This window comes from Manacus vitellinus, unplaced genomic scaffold (assembly GCF_001715985.3).
Source record: "Manacus vitellinus isolate BGI_N305 unplaced genomic scaffold, ASM171598v3 scaffold_19_pilon, whole genome shotgun sequence".
Classification (NCBI taxonomy): Eukaryota; Metazoa; Chordata; class Aves; order Passeriformes; family Pipridae; genus Manacus; species Manacus vitellinus.
In genome coordinates, this window is record NW_021939395.1 from 2,427,805 (window position 1) to 2,454,223 (window position 26,419).

General features: G+C 53.0%; 2 protein-coding genes across 2 annotated transcripts in view; one reads left to right on the top strand and one right to left on the bottom strand.

Moving 5' to 3' along the window:
• Positions 1-772: 772 nt before the first annotated feature.
• On the bottom strand, positions 773-23,748 carry F8 (coagulation factor VIII). Its single transcript, XM_018070829.2, has 26 exons — positions 23,421-23,748; positions 19,667-19,791; positions 19,264-19,386; positions 18,587-18,799; positions 17,889-17,960; positions 17,432-17,539; positions 15,730-15,951; positions 15,221-15,458; positions 14,917-15,091; positions 13,868-13,961; positions 13,435-13,646; positions 12,984-13,134; positions 12,626-12,835; positions 8,823-11,544; positions 8,388-8,553; positions 7,386-7,592; positions 6,675-6,903; positions 6,396-6,578; positions 6,074-6,190; positions 4,788-4,859; positions 4,413-4,498; positions 3,770-3,925; positions 2,829-2,973; positions 1,832-1,980; positions 1,355-1,531; positions 773-1,163 (listed from the first exon to the last, which is right to left on the bottom strand). The coding sequence occupies exons 1-26, from the start codon at positions 23,570-23,572 to the stop codon at positions 1,008-1,010; spliced, it is 6,660 nt and encodes a 2,219-aa protein (XP_017926318.2). The 5' UTR covers positions 23,573-23,748; the 3' UTR covers positions 773-1,007.
• A 2,596-nt stretch (positions 23,749-26,344) lies between these two features.
• The window catches only part of FUNDC2 (FUN14 domain containing 2), a 7,110-nt gene continuing 7,035 nt past the window's right edge, over positions 26,345-26,419 (top strand). Inside the window, exon 1 of the mRNA XM_029959181.1 lies at positions 26,345-26,395. Coding sequence (XP_029815041.1) covers positions 26,345-26,395 — 51 coding nt within the window. The remainder of the gene's footprint in view (positions 26,396-26,419) is intronic.

Below are 26,419 nucleotides of genomic sequence, written 5' to 3' on the forward strand. Positions count from 1 at the left end.
TGGTGCAGGTTCTGGGGAGCCAGCAGTGATGGCAACACTGCCACTGCTGTGGAAGAGAAATGTGCTGCCCAATAGGCACGACCCCACACCTTCTCCACAGCCCATCAGGTGCTCTGTGCCTCTGTGGGGTGGCCATTTTTGTGGAGGGTCCCTACCCCACAAGAGACATGAGGCAGGAGCCAGTATCCCCCTTCTCACTGTCATTCCTGGGAGGGGAAACCTCTGCCACTGTGTGGGGCAGGTCCCAGGGAGGGGGAGAGCCACCAGCAGTGGGCAGATGGCTCTGGCCCGTGGCACACTGTGCTGGGGATTATGTCAAGGTGGCAGCTCATCCACCAGCCAATGTCCCACCTGGGTCCCTGGGAGATACAGGCACCCACAGAACTCCTTGCTCAAGGCAGCAACAGACAGCAGGGTGATGGCAGCCAGTCACAGCAGCAAGGGGCATTACAGAAAGGACAGGAAGGGAAGTGGAGGGCCAAAGCCCAGTGCTGAGTCAGGTTAAGCAAGCTCTGCCTCCCTCAAGCCACTGATCCCCACCGATTGTGAAATGGATGCTGGCGCCTGGAGGAGGGCCTCCTCCCCCATCCTCCCCCAGTCCTTATCTCTGCTGCTTCCTCCTCCTCCAGGACTGTGCCCGGAGCAGCAGGAACTTGTGCAAAATGAAGCTGAGAAGCTCTGGGGCTAATTAATTACTAGCTGCTGGTAGTGTTGACTGAGCCCCCAGAGACTCCAAGGCTGGAGCAGAGGAGCAAATGCAGGGAGATACTGGAAAATTACTATTTAATTCTTTAGCATTACATCTGAGTATATGGCATCTGGCAGATGAGAGACAGGAAAAGGCAGATAATGAGCCAGCCACTGTGAAGCTCTGCAGCACTTCTCTTCCCCAGCAGCAGGGGCGGCCATCCAGGACCCTGGAGGGCTGGCTCCAGCCCTGGTGAGTTCAGTGTCTGTTGGGATGTGAGTCCCTGGGCTGGCACTGCCCATGCCTGGCCCCGCAGCCGTCAGTACTCCTGCTGAGTGTCACAGCCAAGGAATTCTATTCGCAGGGCAATGTGGTTGTGCCACTGCCGGGGGTGTATCCTCACATAGCGGGCAAAGAGGGGCGGCTCCAGGGTGTTCGTCACTGTGCTTGTATAGTCTTGGTTTGCCTTGAAAATCTGGAGAGGAGAGAGAAACCAGGGATGTGCTTTCCTCTGCTGGAATAGCAAGGACGTGATCAAACACCCCTTGGAATGCTTTAAGGGAGGAAAACGCACAGCCTGGTTCAGTGCTCTTGAGAAAAGGTCATGTTTGGTGCCAAGGTCTGTGCTTGCTGCCTCAGAAATGGCAATGGAGCAGCTCTGCCTACCTTCTCCTTGCCATCTTGCAGGACTGGGCTCCAGTGCTTGCCGTTCTGGCTGATGGAGACAGCAAACTCCTTCACAAACATGTGGGTGAAGACAGCTTTGGCACCTTGGGTTGTGATTGCAGTCACCTTCTTGGTTACTTCAAAGTCCACTTGCAGCCACTCTCTGGGGCTGTTGCTCTGGGGAAGGACAGAGTGCCTTCAACCCTTCAGCAGCAATGAGAAAGACACATTCATTGCAGCTGAAGCTGAGCTGGCCCTGCATATAGCCCTGAGCTCCACCTGCCCCACCAGGCATCTGGTTGGAGCTGCTGGGTGCTAAATCAATGTGGCAACTCTCCTGCTTGTGAGTGGGCAGCTTGCACGGTGCACGTGGCTCTACACACTTCCCACACAGCCCTGACTAGGAGAGGCTGCAAGCACCCATCCTGCTAGCTGGGATCCCAGCTGCCTGCCTGGGTGTCTCCTTGCATGGGCTACCTTTGGCATCCACGCGTTGACCCTCCCCTGGAGGTTCAGGCGGGCCAGGGAGGGTGACCAGCTGGAGAAGGCGTTGGAGCTGTAGGAGGATGCGGAGATGCGCTGGTCAGGGATCCCTCTGCTCTCCATTCCTAGGGGCATGGAGCAGCCTGGAAGAGAGTAGCAATGCTGGTCAGGGGTATAACAGACCCATCATAGAGATGCCTTCTGCCTGCTCACTGCTCCAACTGCCCTCCATGCACCTTCCCTGGTTACAGATTCTCCTGTGCTTTGCTGCAGTGCCGTGGTCCCTGCACTGCTTAGGGCCCCTGTGTGCAGCATGGCTCTGGCCACTAGTCCCACCTTCTTTTCTCCCTGGAGATTTTATCTAGGAGGAATGTTTGTTGCATAAGGAGACACTAGGAGAACCTGTTTCCAGGGAAAGAACAAGAATACCTGGAAGGTAGACACCCTGCACCGGCGTGATCAGGTGTGCCTGGGTACAGGTGATTCAGAGCAGGCTGGCAGGTTTGGGGCATGGGGTGACAGCACAGCCACTGCTGCTTTTAGCTGCTGCAGAGTCCCGCTGTGTGCAAAGCCAAAGAAAGCATGCCAGAGCACCACTGCTGGCCAGAGCACCACTGCTGACCAGAGCAATCTCGCCTTGAAGTGGCAAAACCAGAGGAAAAGCAAATAGCATCTGTCCCTGCTTGTTCCCTGCTCCCCCAGACTGAGGCAGCAGCTCCCCAGCTATCAGCTTAGCTGCTGCTGGAAGTTTCTGATGCTTCAGGAAAAAGTGATGGTGAGAGCTGGCCCCAGGCTCTCCCTCTGAAATTGCTATCTCCAAGACCATAATGAGATTTTCCAGCTTTGTTCCCTCAACATCTCAACAACATCTCCAGTCTCCTCTTCCCCCTCCACAACTGCCTGGGAGTCCCGAAGCACACAGAGCTGGCACCCGGCACCCCATCAGATCAGCCCCCAGCTTTGGTGCTTGGTGTCTGGAGGTGGGACGTACTGTTGAGGTCGCAGCCGACGAGCTCCATGCGCAGCGTGGCGCGGACGGTGGAGTGAGTGGGGTTAACGCGGATGTACCTGGCCACGATCGGGGGGTTGAAGCGGTTCTCTTTCACTCCAGTTGCATCCACATTTGCAAGGAACCTCTGCAGGAAAAGGGATGAGGAGGATTGTCGTACCAGTGGAAAGAGAGCTAGGCAGGACAAGGGTTTCTGGGGAGAAGAACAATCCTGTCTGGCGCTCCTGTGTCTTATCACCGTCCTTACAGGGAACGGCAGCTCAGGGAAATGACCTGAGTTGTGATTCAGGCTAGAGAAGTGTGAGTGGGCCAAATCGGGGTGAGCCACTGAGAAAGAAGAGGAGGAGGATAAACTTAGGGTCTGTAAAAAGGAACTTGGTTTTATATTTTCACCCAACGAAGGGGAGAAAAAGAAGGAAAAAAGCCAGTCCTGGAACATTTGAACCTGGGAAAAGTTTTAGGCACAGCTGGTGTACACAATGAAAGCTTTTCTGGATATTCTTGTTCTCCCAATGGAATGATCAGCTTATACATATTAAGGTTGTGTTTTTTTCTAATGTCTACTGATTCTCCAAATCATCTACACAATGTTTTTAGAAAGCCAAATTTGCCTTTAAGGTTGAAAAAGGTATTCAGGCAGAATCCTATGCCTATGCTCTAAGTAACATGCTACATAACATTAAGCAGTGGATCTCAGAGTTACCTGGGATCACGGAAAGAGATAGTTTAGACAATTTAAAATGAGACAAAGTCCCTTGCAGACCTCTGATCTGCAATCCAGTTACCAGGCACTGAATGTTCTCTGTTCCTGCCCTAACCTCAGGGGCTCAGGAGATCTCTGCCCCATGTACAAAGCTCCCTAGTCCTCATCATCCCAGGGCCCCATTCTGGGAGGACACCCTCCTCAAGACCCATTGACTTACCATTTGGGTGCTGGTGGTATTTCCCTTGTATGCCTTCCACCGTTGCCCATCAAGGCTGTAGTAGACAACAAACTGGGAGACGTAGAAGCTGGAGAACTTTTGTCGGGCCCCTTGGGTTTTTATGGCGTGAATAACCATGACATGCAAAAGGTCCACCTGGGAATGAAAAGTCAGGCATTCACTTCTGGTGGCAAACCCAAGCCATGTTCAGGCAATGCACTATAAACCTGTGATGTTGCTTCCTCCTGACATAACTGAGCACTGGTTATGAAACCAATTAAAACACTCATTCATAAGGGCACAAGTCAGACAACAGCTGGGAGAGGGCAGGGGGGAGCTGTTTGGACAGGTGAGCTGTTCTCACTTGGTCCTTGGGGGATTTTTGCACAACCCAGTGATGCAGCTGGGCCACCAAGTGGTCCTTTTGCTGCACCGAGGATGGATATAGGGCCAGGCCAGCAGCAACCACGACCAGACTAACTGCCATTAGGGTCTCAGTGCTCCCCTCCCAAAGGGAGGGGGAAACAATAGGATGTAGTTGGGGAAACGCTGGCCATCCGTATGAGTCCTGCACAGTGCATCAGCCACGAGCATGCCCTTGTAATGCCCCCAGTGGTGCCTCCAGACACAGGGCCCCTCTCACCTGGATCGAGGCGTTGCTGCGGTCGGTGCTCCAGGCGTTAATGGAGCCAGTGTTACCCAGCCTGGCCAGGTGAGGAGCCCACTGCCCTGCAAGGAGAGAGCACAGACATGAGGGCACTTGGAGCTGCCAAGTCCACCCGCAGGATTGAGTCTGAGGATCACCTCAGGGTTTAGTAGCCATCTACAGGGTGGCAGAGCACTGATTCGATGGGCCAGACATGTGGGAAGGCACCTCCATGTCCTGAGCTGACACGGGCATGGATGGAGGAAGGACTCTACTGGACACCCAGTGTAGCAGAACTTTGGGCAGGCAAGCACATGAGCTGTGTTGGCTGAAGCTGCCCTGACCTCACCTGTCTTCCTTGCAGGTACTCACCGTACTGCCCCGACGCTGTGATCTGAGAGTCTGCAATGCGGCCTGAAGCCAGACCAAGGGCGTCCCGACAGTCTGCAGTGAACAAGGGAGGGCGAAAAACAGGGAGAGCTGATTAGATAACGAGGCTTTTGAAGGAAGAGCCTAGGCTGAGTAGCAGCCTCCAGGCTCAGGGAGGTTTTCAAGCCTCCAGGAGCTCACGGGCTTGTTTGTCTCACAACATTTCAGATGCCTCCACATCCATCCCTGCATTGTAGGGGTGCTGAAAGTTCTTGCTGCTGACCCCCATGTCAGCAGCAGAGAGTTCCCAGCATCAGCCACAGCGGCCTCTTGCCAAACTCCCACCCTTGAGTCCATGACCTCTCATTCCCACATCCTAATGTCCCAGCAGTGCAGACAAGTGTCTCTTCTTTATACCCAAGTCTTGCTCCCAGGCCTTTTTGTTGCTAGGCAGTGTCTTTTAAAAACAAATATCACGTTGCTAAAGGAAAGTCTACCTGACACCCCTCTCTCTGTGTGTCTCTCTTCTGGTCTGCTGAGCACAGGGATGTTTGTCTCTTATAATAATCATTATTATTAGCGACTTGTCACATCCTGGCATCTCCACTGTGTGTCAAATGCTCCTGGGGAAAACGTGAATTCAACATCTTAAGCAGATTTTTAACTTATGGCAACATTTTTTGGCTGACATTTAATACTCTTTTAGAAACAGGAGAGAGACTGTCACTGTGTGATAAAATACTACTCTCACACCGCCACTTCCCCCAGTGCTTACTCATGGTGAGTTAGAAACGTGTTGTTCTGGGGTGGAATCAGAGGTTTCCTGTGGATTTTGCAGTTGCTCCTTGGGCTGTTTCTATCAGATCAACCTGTGGTCAGGCAGTGTTGCTTGCTGCCTCCTGTCATCACTCTGTGCCTCAGTTTACCTCCTGACATATGGTTAGGCAGCTGGGCACCGTACCTGACTGACAGTGTGGACATCCACTAGCTTGGTTAAGTGCATTTTACAGGGGACCCAGGGATCCTCAGTTCTGGAAAACGAGAGCTCTGGACCTAAATATTTGCAGGCTGGTCTCCCAGCCCTCCCCTCAGGTGTGCCCCTGACTCTGTGCTCTCTGCTGGGCTGTGCAGGGTGGCAAGGACTGAGGTGGTGACTTTCTTTCAGAGTGAAAAGTCAGAAGATCCCACTTAGGTCACCCCAGGAGACAGGCTGAGAGATCTGGGGGAGGGAGCTCAAACACATGCTGGCTGTGGCAGCAGGTAGTCAGGGCTCAAGGGGGATCACTCACTTGAGTCATACACGAGGAAGAGGGCACTCATCCCAGCTTGCTGGTGCTCTCCCACTTTGCACTCTACCCGCCAGATCCCAGCATGTGAGGGCCACATCTCCACTGTCCCGAAGACACCTGGTCAGGAACGGAGAACAGAGCAGAGGGGACTTACTGGCTGTAGTGGAGTGCCACAGTGCCAAGTGCAGTGCAAACACAAAGCCAGACTTCCAGAACCAGTCCCCCTCCTTAGCATCCCCCCTTGCAGGCTTGGCACTTCCTTAGGGCACGGACACGAAGCCCTGGCAGGTGGGGGGTGCACAGTGCCTGCACTGCTTCTCACCAGGATAAAGGTTGTAGACTCCCATGCGATACTCCTGCCTGGTCCTGACGCTGAACAGCTGCCCATGGAAGTGGACAGAGTGGATATCCTCAGTGCTGCCCATGTTCAGGAGGTGCCATCGGACCCGCTGCTGCTGAGCCATCACCAGCCCGGGCAGTGTGTCGCTCACGTAGCCGTTGATGGCTGGGAAAGGCAGTGGTCAGGAGTGGCTCAAGGCTCTGGGGCTTTTCCATCCCAATATAGATTATGGGATGAAAAGGGCAAGGGCGAGATCCTCACCGTGGAAGGAATGGTTTCTCTTAAAGTCAGGGCTGTCCTGCTGGATGTGGCAGGGAGGGAGGCAGTTCCTCTTCACGTTCTCTGGGAAGTACCAGCTTTTGGTCTCGTCGAAGATGGTGAAGAGCAGGGAGAACTCCTGCACAGCCAGCTGCCGCCTGAAGATGAGGCTCAGCACCCCACGGCGGCAGATGATCAGGGGCCCAATGAGGCCTGAGTGCAGGTCCTTCTCCTGCCAGGGAGACGGGAAATAGGAGTTTGTCTCAGAGACTGGCCTGGCTTGGCTCCCACTCTGAGGCATGTGCAGGGTGGGAAGGACATGCTGGGTTCCCTGGGGCATCCCCACTCTGCCCTGAGCTAGGGAAGGCTGAGAAGCGTTTGAATGTGCTTTTGAGAGACATGGTGTCTGTCTGTCCAACTGTCCCATAGTCCCTACTAGACTAACACTGGACCAGGGGCCAAATCCAGGCAGATTTGGCAGAGGGTTAAGGAGTTGCAGAATGATAGTTCTCTACAAGTTTCATAAGATGGTACAACTGGGAAGAGAAAGCACCAGCATGTATTCATCACTGCATTAGACACCTGAGAACCTACACAGCCATAGGCTGCTTTCAGCACAGCCCTAAAGGAAATGTCTCGACCACACAGCCAGGACCCAGGAGTGCTGCCCATCTGTCCTTCCTGGGATGCCCCATGGAGCAGGCTCCCACCTACCAGGTCCACATTGGAGAAGTAAGCCCAGGCCTTGCAGTCGAACTCCTGCATGGTGGGTGCCATCTGGGGCAGGACTTTCCAGGAGAACTTCCGGACCTCAGCGGGCTGTACCACCCCACCCTGCTGCTCTGTGCCCTGTGTCTCCTCGTAGGCTGTCAGTGTGGAGTGGAAGGAGAAGGGTCGCGAGGCCAGGTTCTTGAACGTGACCTGCACCGGAGGGAAGGCAAAGCAAAAGCAGTGTGGGAGGGGGCTGCATGCAGCCATGAGGGTGCCCTGGACCCTGGGGATGGGCCCAGCCAGATGATGGGAAGGAGGCAGCCAAGTCCCTGGTGCCCAGATCCCACCTGGTCCCCACACAGTGGCCAACCCCTGCTGAACTACAAGCTGTGGCTGTGCAGTGTGATCCCCACTGGAAAGCACATCCTGGTCATGCCAGCAGGATGAGGCCCTCTCCCTGCTCAGTGGGAGCAAGGTCAGCTACACCACTGTCTCTGGAGCCCAATGGTGCTGAATCCATCCTGATGAAGATTTTCCTGAGAACTGGGCAACTCCTCCAGGCACACAAGTCCTGAGCCCAGTGAAGAGCCTTCCACCTCTTTCTTAAGTGGGTGTTGAAGGACCTTTGGTGGTACAGGAAGCCCAAGTCTGCCCTCACATAGGGCACCTAAAAAAGCTGTACTGAGCCCTGCTTTCTGCAACCCCTTCACCCAAAAGACTCTGCATGGAGCCCAGGAGCTGCTCAGGCTTTGCTGTTGCAGAGACTGGGTCTGTCTCAGGTCCAGGGCTTTGCACCTGAACTCTGAGGTTCCTGCTAGCCCTCCAGCCACTGAGGTCCCTCTGAATGGTGGCATCTACATGCCAACAGCTCCAGCCCCTGGGCCCTGAAGATTAACCCGTGGGCATTGCAGAGCCTGCAGGCCCACCTCAGCACCCCCTCTGGCTGAGCACAGACAGCAATGGGGGTATTTGTGGTTTTGTAAGAAACAGGAACTTTCAATTCACCATGATGACATCTTCAACTTCTGCCCTGATGTATGGCCCAAGGATGCCCAGGTGTTCATCCAGCTCTCCCCGCTGTGCTGGCCGCGTGAAAGAATCATCCAGGTACTCCCGGAAAACCACCTTGCGGTACCTCCAGGAATTCTTCCTCCTGCTGCTCCAGGGGTCCCTGTGGGGGGAGGGCAGGTAAGTAAGTCAGGTGATACTGTCCCTGCAGGGCAGGGGTGATACAGAGCCATTCACAAGGAAGCTCAATGTTTCTGTTGTTCCAGAACTCCCCAGGGTGGAGGGGAGGTGCTGGGAGCATCCTCCCCCTGGGCTGCTTGGCTGGGTTGTACCCATATAGACCTGTGATCCTGCCTGCCAGCACATGCCAGCTCATGCATCAAGGCATGCCATGAAGTGCAGGAGGAAAACAGGAGGGATAATTACACTTACGCTGCTTTTAGGAAGTGCTGGGGTCTCTGGTTCCCATATTCCCACATCACCTCCACTGCTGCAATGAAGTATTGCCGCACCTCCCCCTGGAAGGAACGCGGGTCGTGCTCGTCTTCCTCGTAGATGTCAAAATCCTCCATGGTCTCCTCTGTGTCACTGTACTCATCATAGTCTGACTTGGCAGCCTTTGGCCCTGAGGGGCTGGAATTGCTCCCGTTGTTCAGAGCTGGTTCCTCCCTATGTCCTGAGCTATGGTTCCTCTCCCCAGCTATGTTGTTGCTTTCACCATCCTCCTTGGGCTCTCCTAGGCCCTGGGCCCCTCTCTTCCCTGCTTCTCTGAGGACATCTTCCCCACTGAGCACCTGGCATCGATGAGGACTGTCTTGGGCTGCTTTTTTGGCAGTGTCATTGTGAGAGGGATTACTTGGAGACAGCGAGCAGTTCTCTCTGAAGGCTGATTTTGTAGGCATTTCTTCTGGGGTTTGCCCAGACATTCTCTCAGGCACGTAGTCCTCTGTGGCATTGGCCTTGGTCTGCTGAGACTGAGGACTGAACTGACCCAGCTGCTCCACAGAGTTTGTCTCTTCCTCCATCCTGCTTCTCCCCTGAGCTTGCTCGCTCCCAGGAGCGCCCCAGACCGCAGCTCTGCCTGGCTGCAGCTCGGTCAAAGCTGGGCTCTGAAAGCCCCCCGTGTACTCTGCTGCCCCCAGGGAGACTGGGTCCCAATTGGAAGCCAGGTCTGCAGCCTCAGCAGCAACCTGCATTTCTGGGCTGCTTCCTGCCACTGTCACCTCAGTATCCACTGCTCCTCGTGTGGGCAAGGAGCGTCCGCCACGCTGGACCCCTTCACTGCTGCTCTGCACACCCCCATCTGTGCTTGGCCTCCCCTCAGGAGACATCTCATCAGCCTGCAGAGCATCCCTACCCGGGGGTAGTCTCCTCTCAACCATGTTGGATTTTTCTTCCAGGCTTTGCTGGGCCACCATCACCTCAGGCATGGTGTCACTTGATATCAGGGACCTCTTTTTGAAGCGAGTGCTGCAAAAAGGAGAATGAGGTCCACACACCTTTGGGGCTTTCTTATTCACTGCTGTCTCAGGGGTCTGGCTGGCCAGATCCTGCTCTGCTCTCTTAACATCGGAGAGGGGCTTCCTGCTGCTGGGCTGCCTGGTGTTGGGAAGACCCAGACCATGCACCAAGCCTCTGCTCTCCAGTGACCTGGCTGGTCGAGGTCTCCAGTCAGGGCCACTCATGCTTGTGGCTGGAGCTCTGTGTCCCAGAAACTGCTCACGGGTCTTTAAGAAACCGTTTGGGAATGGCCTTGTGTCGTTGACCACAACATTCGATTGAGGAAAGGTAATACTGTCCTGCTCTGATAACTCCTTAGCAGCTGTATTATCCTGAAACACTTCCTCCAGAATTACTTCATCCCTCTCTTCTGTCATTATGTAGCTGGAAGGCTGAAGGTCATTGGTCTGTGCAAAAGTGGTGTCTAGAAGGCTTGTGCCTTTGGCAAGTTCACGGGCTTCTTGTTCTGTGCCACTTTCTGCAGGCAAGGAATTACTCTCCTCTGTGAAGATTTCTTCTTGTACAGGTTTGTCTGAGAAAGAAGCATTTTTCTCTTCTAAGGATTCATAAAAGCGTTGTGAAATCACTTTGTCAGGTCTTTTTTCTAGCCTAGCATCTAGATCATTTGATGAATAATTGCTTTCTATGGTGTGACTGTGAGCTACAGCATGAGAAATCCTGTTATGTTCTGTCTCATCTGAAGATGCAGAAGAATTTGTCAGTGTGGAGGAAAAGTTATGATCAATATTTGAAGCTGGTTCTGTAGTGATTGTCTCCTCTGAGTCATATAGATTAAAGGATATTTTATCAACCCCTCTCAGCAACTTGTCCTCAGCACCCTGTGAAGACATGTCTTGAAGTCTCAGGTTGTGCTCCAGGTCATTCTGGTGAAATGAGCTCCTGCTCTCTTGAAGAGGAGATTTGCTTGCGGCAATTGAGTCCCAGAGGCTTGTTGCATGAGCAGTTGTCTTTTGAGGCTCTGCTTCCAGGATCTCTCTCATACCACCAGGCTGGACCATCGTCCTTTTTACTGGCTCCTGCACCTCTGAGACTTTTGTCACCTTTGCTCCTGCCAGAGCATCTTCTGGAGCTGGCATGGCTTGGTGCAGCCATTGCTGACCTTCTTCTGAACTCACAGTACCATGGACCCTTCCACTGACACTCGCTAAGGGTTCTCCAGGTGGGGCAGCTCCAAATCCTTCACCCTGGCTGATGATTTTTGATGATTCTTCATCTTCCAGGAAGGATTCATAGGACACTGGCTCATAGTTTGTCTCTGAAGAAGACATGGAAATATCAGGGGGATTTGGCATCGTTCCTAAAAATGTTGATGTGCCATTGGAAGAGGGATCAGAAGTCCTGCCGCTGCTCAGGAGGGCCCCAGGTCTGGGTTCTGTCAAGCACAATCCTGTCTTCTCTGTCTCATTGCTGGAAGAGGTGATGTTGTTCAGTTGCTTGTTCACACATGGCCTGTGCCACCTCTTTGTTTCAGAGAAGCCCCTGGGTTGGAATTCAAAGGCCTCCTGCTCCTCATCTGCATACACATAATCCTCCTCTTCAGGGTATTGCTCATACTGGCACTTTGAGACCGTGAACTTGGCATGCATCCCTCGGTCTCTAAAATCAGGATTCAGGCACCCCAGTGTCCAGACACCTGTCTCAAGAGAGGACAAGAGGACACCATCAGCTCACCGCAGTGGGAAATCGGAAGAGGTGCCACCCCCATGCTGCTCCCTTGCTAGTGCAACCTGTATTTTCAAGCAGCCTCTGGTTCGTGGTAGTGATTTTGTGTTTTCATAGTCCCTAGAGTATCTTATAGCTGGACTCACAGCACCATCACCATAATCCACCCCCAAAGACATACCAGTGCTGTCAAATACACCCCTCTCCCAAACACAGTCACCATGTCTCTCCCACCGAAGGAGAGAGAAATGAGAGGCTGCCTCTTGCTCACTTCCCTGGTCGATGTGTTTGCTCCCTGCAGCAAGCAGGCACCCAGAGTGGGTGAGGTGTGTGATAACTGGGCTCTGACACTGGAGAGGGCTGAGCTGCTTCTCTGCTTCTGAGCAGCAGGCAAATACCAGAGCTCGAACGGATGCAATGCTTGGCTGGCTTTTAGAACACTTCCTGGGGTGTCTGACAGCTTGGCTCAGGGAGCAGTGCTCATGACCATCATATCAGTGTTTGCAATCACATGGTAAATCCTGTGTTTCCTCTGGGAGTGAAGGCATGGTTGACAGCACTGCTTTTGCAAACGCTAAGGATAAATGCTGAGTGGGGGGAAATGTAACTGAACTCTGAAGTAAATCTTTTCTAGGACTTCCCCATGGCTCTGATTTCTGTCCTTGCAAAGGTGTGGAGATAACTGCTGTGACCAGCAGCTGAACCCACAACCAGGACAGCACTGCCACTCCTCTTGACCTCTGAGCTGGGAGCCAAGGTTGCAAATGTCCACCGGGTTCAAGTTACTGCAGCCAGCCTTGGCATCATGGGTGACCTTAACACACCCTGTTGATGAAGTAAAACACAGTAATTTAATTTATTTAATTTAGACTTTGAAATATTTAGTCATTGCCTCTCACTTTGCTGTTCCAGGATGTTCCAGGGTTCCCTTTGCTCTCAGACCTCTCAAAATGCAATCAGGTACCAAAGAACTGGCTGGAGGTGCTCACTGATCTCTGCTGTGCTGGTTGATAGCACAGCCCATGGTTTATAGAATAGCCCATGTTACTAACCTGGCTTTTCCAAACTCATGAAGACTGTTTCTCCAGAAAATGGGAAGAGGGTAAGCACGTCCTCAAAGACCGTGTTGCGCTTGAATGTGTTTCCAGAGAAGAAGATGGAGAGGAAATCTGTCTGTGCCCCAACACTCAGGACATACCAATACATAACGTCATGCAGGCAGAGTTTTGGTTGGAGGTTGTCAAATACAAAGCCATTGATAGCTGAAAGAAGGTAGAGGTGAAACGTTACACAAGGACCCCATTCCCCCCATGGCTGCTGAGCTGCTGCATGTCCCCTGCTCGTTCCCTGGGGCAGGGATGAGCCTCTGTCTGCTGGGGCTTTGCAGGGAGCCCCTGGCCCAGTACTCACTGTGCATCACATTGGAGGCATAAAACTGTGGGTCCTGGGTATCCACGTGGGCTGGGTCAGAGCAGAACCTCCTGATGTTCTCCTCCAAGTACCAGCTGTGGTTCTCATCAAAGACTGAAAACAGCACCAACCTCGTGTTGTCTGACATTATCTGGAAAGGGAGAGGGAAGAAACTATTCCTGGTCTGATCAGAGCACCCCCATGGCCCAGTGTAGCTGTCAGGTCTTAGCCTGGGTGCATGGGGAACAGTTTACCACTATTTCACAGGAGTTAAGGTCCAGGTTTGAGAAAAGGGGCATGCAAGGGAGGATGGGGAAGGCAGAGGAATTGGGACTGATGGTAGGGTTGAAGAGAACAGGACAGACAAATTTGGTTTTACCTGAATATTTCACTCACTGCATTTATTCCAGCCTTTCAGCCTGGCAGTTGAGGCAACAAAGGAAGAACCCACCTGATTTCCCCTCTGATCCATGGACTTCTTGAAGCAGATCAGGAGGGGCCCAATCAGGCCCGAGGCTGTGTCTCGGATGGGGTCGATGGAGCTGTAGTAGAACCGGGTGAGGCAGCGAGGATCTGCCTGCGTTGGCCCATCCTCAGGGGTGAGGCTCCAGCTGTAGGTGAACGACTGGCCAGGGGGGATAGGAATGTCCTTCACATCTTTGACTGGCAACACACATAACCCAAGAGCAGATGAGTTAAGCCTGGTCTGCTCCTGCAAGGGGTGATCCCCCTTTTTAGAAGAGGTCAGAAAGGCTTCCTGCCCGCACAAGTTGCATAGTGAGCCAACTGTGCCCACTCCAGGATGGCACACTGACTGTATGGAAAGTTGATCTGGCCAAAGGAGACCCAGGGACTGGGGGAGGATGCAGAGGCACATGTCTTACCTTGAGAGGGTTTCCTGGCATAGTATGGCCTGACACTGGTGAGACCATGAGGGTAGATGTTGTACGGTCGGCTTGCCAGGTTCCTGAACACTATCTGAAATGAGCACAGCCAGCAGGAATGTTTAATGATTTCTGAATGTTGTGAGCCCTTGAGGCTGCTCTTAGTGAGGGAGGGAAATGCTGGGCAGGGGTGCCCTGGGATGGGCTGCCTGCCAAGGATCAGCAGGGAGGAACACAGATGTGTCTGGCATCACAAAGTCAGAATAGAAGAAACTACTATTTCTCCGTGGTGAGTCTATACTGTCCATTTTTTGGAAGGTGATCATTTTAGAGAGGGTATGAAAATACTAGATTTATTAAAGAGAAAGTGTATGTCTTTAGTATTACTTTATATACAAGTCAGAAGAAACATAGGACCAGAAGAGGTCAATCCAGAAGGCCTCAGAGGACCAGGACACTAAATATGAACATCAGAAAACAGCTTTGAAGTACTCCCCACTTCAGTGCATGAAGCCCTTCATTTATTTCTCTAAATAGCTCTGTCAGGGCTTTGCAACATGCCCACAACTGCACAGGGAACCTGAGGAAGGGAGCAGAAATGTGAAGATCATGAAAACCATCCCATTCCTCCTAGCAGAAAACAAGTCAAGTGATCAGTAGAGGCATTTGGGGAGGCACAAGTGACAGCCCCCAATACTGTAAAGTAACAAACAGATGGAGAAGAGTGGAGGATGAGAGGACACCCTTGCCTCAGAGGAAGATGCTGGGTCATGGATTAATTCACACAAATACTAAGACACCTGCAAGCAAAGGAACTGGGCCATATCCTGTGTATCTCTGCTGATCTTACTGAGAATATTTAGCTTTAGCTACCAGTAACAGCTGCCTTTCTGGTGAGCTTTGGACATTACCAAACATGAGAAGGCACCCCAAGGACTTCTGCCAGACATTAGCCACAAACCAGGTAGTAGTTCCAATTATAGGAACAGCACCAAGCTTTGAAGTTTCCCCTTGCAGTCTCTGTTGGTGGAAAGCAGTATGTCCCTTACCTTAAACTCATCTCCAACCTCTCCCTTAATGACAGGCCCCAGAATTCCCTTGTCAAGCTGATTTGACACCTTGCGCTTCTTGAAGGTTACATCTTCATACTCCACAAACACCACCTTCTTATACTTTGAACCGATGCGCTGAGGGCCGGGCTCCAGGTACAGGCTCGAGATGTTTCTGCAGGCAAAGGCAGAGAAAGAGCAAACAGCCACATGTGGGACACTGTCAGAAACAGAGCAAGGCCTTCCATCACTCAAGGACCCACACAGCTTTCCAGGGACAGTGGGGACACATGCCCGCTCTCACCTGTCCAGAGACACTGGCTTCACAGGGGCATAGTCCCAGTCCATCTCCTCAGCTGCAATGTAGTAAGTCCAGGTCACAGGCTTGTCTTTGGCAAAAGAGCGCACTTGGATCACATGAAAAGTTTCCTCCTCTTCTCCAGGGTAATAATCCATGTCCTCTGGCTCGTCTGACAGCATCCCCATCCTCAACAGGCGTTCCACAGGACACTCCTCCACCTTCACAAGGGCTTCCATGCCAGCTGGGTTCAGACAGGCCAGGCAGAAAGGGTCACATTGGTGCTACAGGCATGCATTCCCCAGGCTCTGCTTGGGAGAGATCCTCTCCACTACTGTCCCATAAAATGGGCCATCACATGGGTCAACTCCTGCCATCAGGTCATGGACCAGATTGCAGCTGGATATAGCACTGTGGAGCAGGAGGGGCCTTGGGGCTGCAGCACTGCACAGAACCCTGAGCCTGGGACATCCCCTGAACTTCTTTTCCCCCGAGCTCTTGTAGAATGAGGTTACCTTGCTGGTGGGACAGTATCTGGCAGAACATCCGAAACCAGCCAGCTGTTCCTGGCATGGTCTGGGCTGTGAGATATGTGGCAGGGGAGATTTCTAGGCTGCTGAGACGGTGGCCTCTCACCAGGAATGTGTGGCCTTCAAAGAAGATGGAGTGGACTTCTGGCCCAGAGCCCAACCCGATCACATGCCAGTGGACCTGCTTCTTGAGGCACAGTGTGAGACCTGCCAGCAGACAAGGAAAGCACCCAGGAGTCAGCACTGTGTTTACCCCTTGTTCCCACTCTTGGTGTCATGGACTCAGAGTCTGACACAGCTGACTAGAATCCCATGCCCTGCAAGGTGCTGGCTTCAAGCTGTTCACACATGAGCGTGGACTGTCTGAGCAAAACAGAGGCACAAGTCTCATCAACCCTCCTGAGATAAGACTAGAGTGGGACACTTTGGCAAGGCCTTTGGGAGGTGTGCTCATAGGACCTCACAATAGGATGCAGTGGCAAAAGACATAGATGTGCTCTTTGACTCTTTAAATAGGGAAATTGGGAACTGGAAAGGAGAATCATTTTTCTGATCACAACACTGGCAAAGCTGACACTAAAATATTGGATCTGGGGTAAGGCTCCAGCACATCCCCAGCAGTAGCTGAAATGCCACAAAGGGCAGAGAGAGGTCACCAGGATTATTTGAGAGCTGGAGAAAATTCCTTCCTCGGAGACACTCAGAGAGCTCAGTGTGCTTAGGAAATGGGAAAGAATTTGACTACATTTTAAAAATATTTTCTTGGGGAGAAATTGATGTGTGCTGAAGGGCTCTGTAATCTAGCAGGAAAGTGAACAACAAGTTCCTGGAAGCTGAAGCCAAAAAAAGACAAATACAGAGTTAAGTACTTGTTTTTGGCACTGAGTGCAAAGGTGACTGGAACAGATCCCAGGGACCTGAGAGGAAACTGGGTGGAGGTTCCACCCTGAGGCCCTCAGCTCTCCATTTCCAGCTCTCCATCAGACACCTCTCAGGTCAGATCCCACATCCAGAGAGGGGTGTACTGGGTGTGAAGGCGGATACCTACTCCAGGGAAAACCCACTGTGCAGATACAGTAGCTGACAATGAGATCTACTCAGCTCTTAAGCTCCACGGATCCACAAGGACTGTTGTAGAAACAAGAGAAAATATCCTCAAGTTGCACCAGGGGAGGTTTATGTCAGACATTAGGAAAAATACCTTCACTGAAAGGGTTGTCAAACACTGGAACAGGCTGCCTAGGTATTTAAAAGCCTTGTATATGTTGCAATTTATGGACATGGTTTAGTGGTAGACTCGGCATTGTTAGGTCCAATCTAAATGATTCTGTGGTTCTATTCCTGAAATCTCACAGAGGTTTTTTAGTGAGAGTTGAAATTTCCCCTCAATGCTTCCTCCAGCCTTGTTCACGGGGCTACAAAAGATGAAACTCTTTGCTACCAGCACTACTCCTTGAGACCTCCAAAGAGGTGTGGCAACACAGACAGCTGGAAACAGCTCCTGCCCCACTGTAAAGGGGCAAGGCAGATCAAGGAGCTGAGATGTAATAGTCCCTCTAGGGTGAACACAGCCTAACAGATCCATCACCTGGAAATTTCTCACACCCTTTCCCAAGCTGTCTCGAGGTTACAGACCTGGCTCCACCTTCCATGCCCTCCATCCCTGTCCCTGGCCACCAGGACTCACCAGGCAGTGAGCCATTGATGTAGCCATTGATGGTGTGCAGCTCTGTCCTGCTGTGAGCCTGGGGCTGAGGAGCTGCAGGGGAACCAGGCTCAGAGTACCAGCTTTTCCCTGCGGAGAGAAGAGGATGCAGTCAGCTTTCACTTGAGAGCGTTTCAAAGAAAACTTCAAAGAGAAATGGCTCTGCATGGATACGGTGGTGAGCATTGCATGTGACAGGGCATAACCTCCCTGCAGCTTTAGCCTGTGTGATGAGAACAAGGTCAGGGCGTGGGATGGCAGAGCTGAGGAGGCTGCAAGCTCCCTACACCCGAGGAAGAGAAGGAATGGCAGGACTGCACTGGATGGGGGGCTCAAGCCCTTGGGAGGAGGTGTGGGTGCTGAGCAGCTGCGCTCACATCACGGCAAAGCAAACACCCCAGGCTGAATTCAGGGTCTGACACAGCCAGTCAGTCGTTACCTTCATCGAACACTGCGAAGAGCAGCACAAACTCGTTCTGCACGTCCTCATTCCCATCGCTCACCAGGGTCCCTGCGAGATGCAACGGGATGGATCAGGTCAGCAAGCACCATGCCTGCCTCCCCAGGGAATTCCCTTTGTGCCCTCCAAGAACTGGTAAATCGAGGCCAGGCTATGGTTTGCTTTTGTCTCACAACTGCCATAGCCCTGCTTCCAGCCTTGCTGTCCCCAAAAGCCCATGGTTGAGAGGCAGCTGCCCCTAGAAGGCATCAAATGGTCAGTTTGTGCTGCCTTCCCTTTGACTTCACTCAGTGGAGAAACTGCTCCTGGTGAGTCAGTGGAACCTGCAGACAGTGCCCTGTGAGGAGGTGACTCGTGCCCACTCATTTCCAGTGACTACTGAGGGGTCTGGACAACTACCTACAGGATGTGTCTCAACCAGGGATGACCAGTCTTACTCCAGTCACACTTCTTGTGCCCAGCAAATAATAACAGTCAGGTTTTCATCACCTCCGTGTTTACTGAAGGAAGAAAGGAAGGAGAGCAGGCACAGGTACTGTGGAGCAGGCAGTGTCCCAGGTGTACTCCCCCTCTCCTACCTGATCCTGAACCCCAGCTAATACAAACTTGCCTCTAATTCTTCTGACAAAGCCCTGTGACCTGTCCCCATCCTTACACATTACGTGTGCTGCCCTTACCAGGTCGGCACACGAGCAGGGCTCCAATCAAACCAGAGTTGATGTCCTTCACACTGTTGGTGTTGGAGGAGTAGGAGTGGGTCAGGCACGCTGAGTCATCCTCTGTTGGACCCTGATTTTGCTGGATTTCCCAGATGTATGTGTGTGTCTTCCCAGGATCCACCCTGTCACCCTCCTTCTCTGTCTGGCTGGTCTCATCCTCATACCCTGCACCTAAAACCAAAGAAATGGCCAGATGTCACTGAAGGTTCATCCCCAACACACCATGGCTACAGAAATGTCTCTTCCTCCAACCCAGAGCACAGCCCCCCTCCACCCCAGCCCCTGGAGCCAGACTGACTCCCGCAGGCAGTGGCTGTTTCAGGGCAGTGAGCAGAGCTATGCCAGAGATTCACTTGTTGGGCTGTGGATCCACCACCTGTCCTGATGCTGGACAGCACAGGTTGGCCCTAAATATCCAACCTCAGGTTTAGCCTATCTGTTACCTCTGTAACTGATACAGGTTTGCTCATCTCAGCTCATTTCTGGGCTGGGCTTGGTCATGTTGTTCCCCCAGGCTCTGTGACCATCTGTCCTCATAGAGGGACATGAATAGGAGGGTTGGGGAGGGACACACACCTGACAGAGCAGGAGGTGCTACACAAAGGCTTGCAGCACGTGGCCATTGCCCAACTCACCCTCCGATGCCTTCCAGTAGGAGACCCCGACGGCGTGGAGGTTGTAGGGGCGGGAGGCCAGGTTTTTAAACGTGATGACCACCGTGTCATAGACTTCTGCTCGGATGGTGGGGCCCAGCAGACCTGAAGGAAGGAAGACAACAAGGTCAGGCAGCTCACAGCCTGCCATGAGCCCCAGAGAGTCCTGACTTTCCACCTGCACAGTTAGCGGCTGTCCCTCATGTAGCGTGGCAGCATCGACTGCTCTGGCTCCAGCAAGGCTCTCTGCACCCCCAGGAGCTCTGCCACACTGGGACTCTACCCAGGTGCTTCCCTAATCCTGGCTGAAGGGCTGCCAGCACCCAAACCAGGATGAGTTTGGTTGCTGTTGGGGAGAGCGAGGGCTCACCACGCTGCTTCTTACCCATCCACGCTGGCTTGAGCTTGGGCTGTATGAACAAGGCATCGGGGTACTCCACAAACACAGCTTTCCTGTAGCGGGGAGGGACACCAGGTGTGGGGGGCCGTGGGCCTGCGTTCCCCAAAATGCTGCAGGAGGAAGGAAAAGCCAAGGCTGATTGCACAGCCCCATCCAGGGATGGGTAAGAGCCATCCTATTCCTCCCCTTCCCATCAGCTTGCCTGTGTCGTGCCAGCCCCAGGGATTGCTCACCCTGTTGTGTCCCTTGGATTTCCTGACAATCCCCAGGTGTGATTGGAAGTGGTTTGCTCGGCTCAGGGGTGACAACATGGCAGTGATTCATGTCATGGTGTTAGTCATGATGGAAGAAGACACCGGGGCAACAGGCACAACGCTGTACCCAGCTGCAGCTGGGAGAGGGCACAGCAGCAGCAGCACTGCTGCCAGTCTCCTGCCTCAAGCCTTGTCCAGCTCTGTGCTTTCCAGCCAGTAACACACAGAGCACTGGAAGTGCTGCAATAGCAGTGCCACAGTGGCCTCTGCCATGCAGCCACCTCCCACCTCATCCCCTTCAGGTGTGGCTGACACATCACATCATATATAACTGTAACATGCCCCCCAGCTCCCCCCAGGAAACAGACTGTGTTGGGCTGCATGGCAGGTCGTGGCAGATTGCTCTGTGTCTGAGTAATGTCCCCACATTCGTTTCTTTTCTGCCCAAACTGGGTTTTACAGCCAGGCCCTGAAAAATAGGCTTCACAGCAGGAAGATAAAAGAGCTTTGAATGTATTTCACATCCCACTCATCTCTGCTGGCCACTTTCTATTTGTAAGCAGCTTAACAAATTCATTTTCCAGAAGGAATCCAGCACATTTATCAGGATAGCAAAGCCATGAATTTCTTCAAGGATTTGAGAGGTTGACTTATCAGCCTCAGGACCGAGACCATTTCCAGTAAGCACAGAGACTACTTCCAGCCTTGTTTTGTTTGGAGCAAAAGCCAGGTGGTATTTTCTTCCCACTTAAGAAGCAGGGAGGGTTGCTCTCCTGCTCTGACTAAGCCTTCGTTCCAGCAGCGTTTCCCTTTGTGACTCTTGCTGAAGAGGAAGGAGACAGAGTGATTCAAATTTAGGAAAAGTCAACACTCACTCTCACACCACTGGCTAGAAGCCACCTGCAGCTGGAGGGTGCTGTGGGGAGAGCAGGGTGCTCCCTTTCCAGGGGCAGAGCAGGATGGATGCCCACCAAAACCTCACACCCATCCAGCTCCTGCCTTTCCCACCACAGCTATAGCCCCACATTCAGGATGGCAGGAGGCCCCCAGCAGACACAGCCCCAGCGAGCAGTGCCACTGCATTCAGCTGACTTTGCCTACAAACCATTATCACTCCTGGCTCGATGGCAGCAGGGTTCAGACCCAGCTTTGCTCTCCAGGGTGTCCCCACACTGGAGTTAGTTGTGCTGCAGGATTGCTGGCACTCAGCTGTCCACCATCAGGAAGCTTTTCCTTAATCTCTAACTCACAGAAAGCCCAGATTTGAAAATGCCTCCCTGAGACATGAGGGTCTGGTCCTGCTAATTCTGCAGTAAACAAGGCAGAAACTCTCTGGAGCCAGGGGGATTTTGCTGGCATGCAGGGACATGGCTAGGAGGAGACTCAGTGACAACAAAGCTCAGTGCTGGGTCCCAGCTGGCATGGCAGAGCCCACAGGGGATGAGGAGGCAGAGTTCAGCACAGGGACATCTGATCCAACTGCTTCTGGCCAGTCGTCTGCACTTGGGGTCCCCGTGAACTTCCTTCCCAAAGGGCAGCTGAAGCTGAGGCAGGGAGATAAGTTTCTGGCTCCTTGGATCAGCATTGTTAGCCACACTATCTGTTCATCTCTTGGAGCTGGGGGACATCCTGCGCCGCCGAGGCGCTCAGGAATAGGCTGCTACGTGTCTACCAGCTCCAAGTCTGAGCTGAGATCCCCAGGGCTGTTGCAGGATGTGTTGGTTCTGGCTCCAACCCTGCTGAAAGAGCTGTGTTTGGGAGGAAGAGAAACTGAAATCATGGGGAAGGCGTAAGCCCATTAGTTTGACAGAGCTTTCTACGAGCATGTCAGAGAAACCACTGCATACATACAAGGGTTTTGGAGGTCCTGCCTGGAGATGCACCTTTAGGAGTTTCCATGAGATGCTGGTACCATGAGGGAGAATGGGTGGAGCAGAAGATACCCCACACACAGCTCGGAGACAACTCAGCTCCAGTGGCAGCTCTGCTCCTGCCATGCTTTCCTGGTTCACTCCTGGGTCTCCCTTCTCCCCAGTCTGGCTGGTTTTCTGTGCTCTCCCCACATTTTGGGGAACTGAGCTGAGTCTACAGGGCCAGGGAAAAGGCTCTGTCATCCAGCTGGGAACAGCCATGAAGAGCAAGCCCTGGTTCCCACCATGGCTTCCCCAGGAGCCTGTGCTGCCCGGGAATACTCTGCCTCCCTGGTGTGGAACACACAGTCAAATCCCTCTGAGGAAGCCAAAGTTATCTTCCCCTGTTTTAGAGAAGGATAAGTGACCTCAGACTGCTGCCAATGCCCTGCTTATTCCCAGGCAGAGTCAGGTCCCCTGAGTCACTCCTGGGTCAGAAACAGTGCTCGAGTGCATCACTAAAGCCAGTGCTGAAATGGAAAGCCACAGGGCTGAATTACACTGTGAGTGAAGTCATCATCTCACCATAGTGTAATATCAGTGAAAGCAGGGTAGGGGGGATTAGTAAAGGGGGGGGGGTTGTGTGCAATTTTCCTATTGAAGTAACCAATAGGGGGAAAACCAACATAACTTGAATACAGTGACTACAGCAGCTGGTCAGGCTGACCTGGCTCATCCCTAGATCCTGGTTTCCAGTGCCTGACCACAGCTCACCCCTGCTCTAGCCAGTGTGGGTCTGAGAGGGGGCCATGGGCTGATGTTGCAGGGCAGAGGGAATGGGCACAGCTTGACCCACAGGGGATGTAACCATCCTGCTCCACTCCCCATGCTGAGCTCAGAACAGCCCATTCACATCCACGTGTGTCCCGGCCAGCTGTGTCTCCAGACAACACCATCCTGATGCCTGAGCAATGCAACTGCCACTTTTCCTTCCTTCTCCAAAGTAGATGGGCAAAACCACCATGCCTTCCTCCCTCTTATCACTGTGCACAAACACTGTTCTTTGCCCAAACACTACAAATTATTTTCAGTTCTTTAAGGAAAAATTTCAGCCCCAGCAACGTAATGTACACAGAGATGTAAACAACTAAATCTGGATTTTACCACGGGCAGGCACAATCAAAAGCCTTTGCTGCTCTGAGGGGGGCACAGCCAACCTTCCTCTGCAGTCCCCAGGCAGGGAGGCACAGGTCCCCATCTCCCCTCACATTTCCCAAAGCTCCCATGATGCAGAGCAGAAGAGAAAGCACAGGCTGGAACACCAGCTGTTGTTTCCTAACACAGCCTTTAAAGGGTCACAGGCAAATGCATTAATATAAAGCAATGCAGAACAGCAGTGCAGAGCGAGTATTACCTCTCTCTCTTCTTTCTCAATTCCACCAGTCCCCCCTCTGGGGTTGCACATAGTGACTCCCCATCACACCACCCCTTCCCAGCTGTGCCAGCAGCTCAGTGCACCCACCTTGCCAAGTTCCCCCCATGTACCTGCCTGGACCCAAGCTTGCAGTGCAGTCCAAGCCAGGCTGGGAGAACACCCAGAGCGGAGTTCTAGAGTTGCAATAGAAAGAGCTTTACCCTGCAGGCGCTTGCAGCACGGACAGCAGGTTGCTGTGTGTGTAGTCCCAGGCGGTTTCCACTGCAGCAATGTAGTATCTTCTGACTTTGCTGGTGCCCTCCTCAACCAGGCAGAGGAGCAGGAGGCTGCACAGGGCTCCTGCCAGCATCATGCCTCGTGGCTGGGAACTGCTCTGACTTCGGGAGGAAAAGTGAAAAGGAAGGAATGAGAAAGGAAAGAGGAGAGAAAAGCCTTTATCTTCACATCCAGCTGTTGTAATCCACAGGAGATGATGATTTAAAGCCAGCACCCACAGACTCACTCGGAGCACTGGAGAGTTTCTCAAAGATGTCAGGAGAGGAATCTCTTGAGCAGGTTAGTGCAAAGAGCAGTGTGTGAGTGATGGACTCTCCCACTTTTCCTCTGGCAGTGACAGGAGGAGAGGAAAAAACAAAAGGAAAGGGAGGGCAAGCACAGCGGTGAGTTCCGCTGCAGGACTCAGCTGGCTCCGTGTCCTGGCCTGTGTCTGGGAGCAAGATGAGGAAAGGGAGGGTTGCAGAGGAAGTAGAATTTAGGTGTGGTCTCTGCCTGGTCTCACCTTCTCTGTCACCCCTGAGGAGAGTGGGTTGCCAGGGATGCACATACGCACGTACGTATGTGGGGTTATCCCTGTCCCCGGGATCCCTTCACCCCAGGCAGTGATGATTTAGCCACAGAACCTCACTTCAAGCCACGTGGGAGGGAGAGGGTTGGGGTGGTCCCAGGGAATCCCCTTCCCACCAGCTTCACCTCACATTTCTTCTCTCCTCCCAGGGTCCTGCAGCTCAGAGAAGCTGGCACTGAAATGTTTTTGCAAATTTCTTTCATTTTACTCACAAATTTTCAATACCTCTTTTTAAAAGCCCAGGAAATCCCCCTCCCCCCTCGATGCACACACGTGTGCTCAGGCACACGCACTGGCACATGGTTGTCCCTTGGCTCACGAAGGCAGGAAGATGAGGAGGAACGCCCCGGATGGTCCCAGCGTCCACTGGGAGAGTGAGGCGTGGAAACGTCCCATAAATCAAGTTGTGAGAGAGCAGGAGTGCACTAGGGGTGGTGACCCCTTTGGTGACAGTCCCAGTTTGTGCAGAAGCATCCATGTGACAGGTCTTGGTGACTGGAAATGGAGAGAGACAGTGGAGGTAGGGGAGGGATGGGAGTTTTAGGGCCTCTGACATGAATCCTTAGCAGGGGGCAGGTGGGACAGGTAGGGGATGGGACAGGAGACAGAAGCTGAGCCCCCCAGTCTGGGGCAATCCCAGCAGATGCAGGAACACATTCCCTGATGTCCCCCTGCCCCATGTAGCCTAGCATAGCCTGGGAACAACTTTGAGAATCCCAGTCCCACAAGCTCTCTGTGCAGGAGCAACCCATGTCCACAGCGAGCACACTCTGCCCCCCTCCCTCAGAAAGGCCAGTTCTCACCACCTCACTGGGGACACCCACTCTCTTCCCACCACTCTCCTTATGGCAGCCTCGGGCACAAGGGGGAAAACCATCCTGGGCATCTGTGTGTGGCCAGAGCTCCCACAGCAGCAGCGAGGTGAACCGGGGGGGAGCCCCTTCAGCCCACGCTAAAACCCAACCTTCCAAGAAGCTGCTCCCACTCCTTGTGCTCACCCAGGGGCTGGCAGAGAGAGCACCAGGACTCGGGGCAGAAAGTGCTTCCCCCACATCATCCACCCAGCTCCTGGGGAGGCAAAAAGCCAGCAAGAAACACATTTCCTCCAGTTCGAGCACCAGTGGTTGGCTCCATGCCCAGCCTGGGGATCCCTTTCTTAGTCATCAACAATCCACCCCACTCTTTTCAGCAAGCATTTTGGGACAAAACAAGTGGTGTGTCACACTTGGGGATGCCCCAGGGTGCTTGTCGTCACCTGCCCTGCTGCAGTGAACTAGAAGAGTAGTCAGTACTGGAGGTAAGAGGGTTGTGTGGAAAAGTGTCCCTTGGAGGCTGCAGTGGCAGGGGCCTGGACACAGTCAGGAATTAATGGTTGTGACACTGGCAAGTGCTGACTTGCTGAGTTTAACCATTTTCAGCTACAGAGAGGTAGGTCCATGTTCCTGACCCAGAGACATTTGAGTAAACTGGAGAGATGAGGTCTACCCCAGGGGACCAGAAAGAAAATAATATTATTGAGATACTCAAGGCTGTGGAAAGGGAATCCAGGTGTGAAACTGGACACTTGGAAGAAACCTGTGGAGGGGGCCCAGATCCTGGCCTTAGCTGCAGACAGAGTAGCTTTGTGCAGGCACATGAGAGCCAGTGTGCAGCAGAGCATGCCAAGGACAGCTGGACATTCAAAGGGAGCTTGGCTCCCCCTCAGCAGAGCATGCCAAGCTGGAGCCCACACGATCCAGAAAGAGCCTGTCACTGGGGCAAAGCCTTGAGTCTGAGGATGCTGCCCCAGGGAGTGACCAAAGGTGTCCTGCACTACGGGCTGTGTGTGTGCAGGACATCACGCCTGTGTGTCCAGGGACGTGCTGCCCCACCACTCGGGTCCGAGTGTGCACACACTGCTCCAGCCTAATCAGGACAGCGCAGGAAATACGTGCAATATTGCCGCAACTCCTGACACGTCCCCACCTGCCTGCCAGTGGGATGTTTGCTAGTGGAACGTCAGTGCAGTTGAGTGATGCTGTTAGTTCCTAGAACAGTGTTGTTGGTTCCTAGAACAGTATCTGCTCCCCCACCAGTCCCACGCTGCCTGCACTCCTGCTCCCACTCACGCTCTGGTTTCCGTTAACCTCACAGGAGTGGGGTTACGCTCCCTCCACGAAGATCTTTTTTTTATTTTTTTGCCTGTTGTGTCTCAGGCTTTCTGTCTCTTCTACTCCCTGGGCAGCTGCCTCCTAGCTGGGAAGTGGGTGGCTTTTGTTCCAAGAAAGCTTAAGTGGGGTAATGGCTCAGAAATCGGTGTTGGACCAAGGGTTGGACGGGATGACCTCGGAGGTCTTTTCCAACCCAGTTGATTCT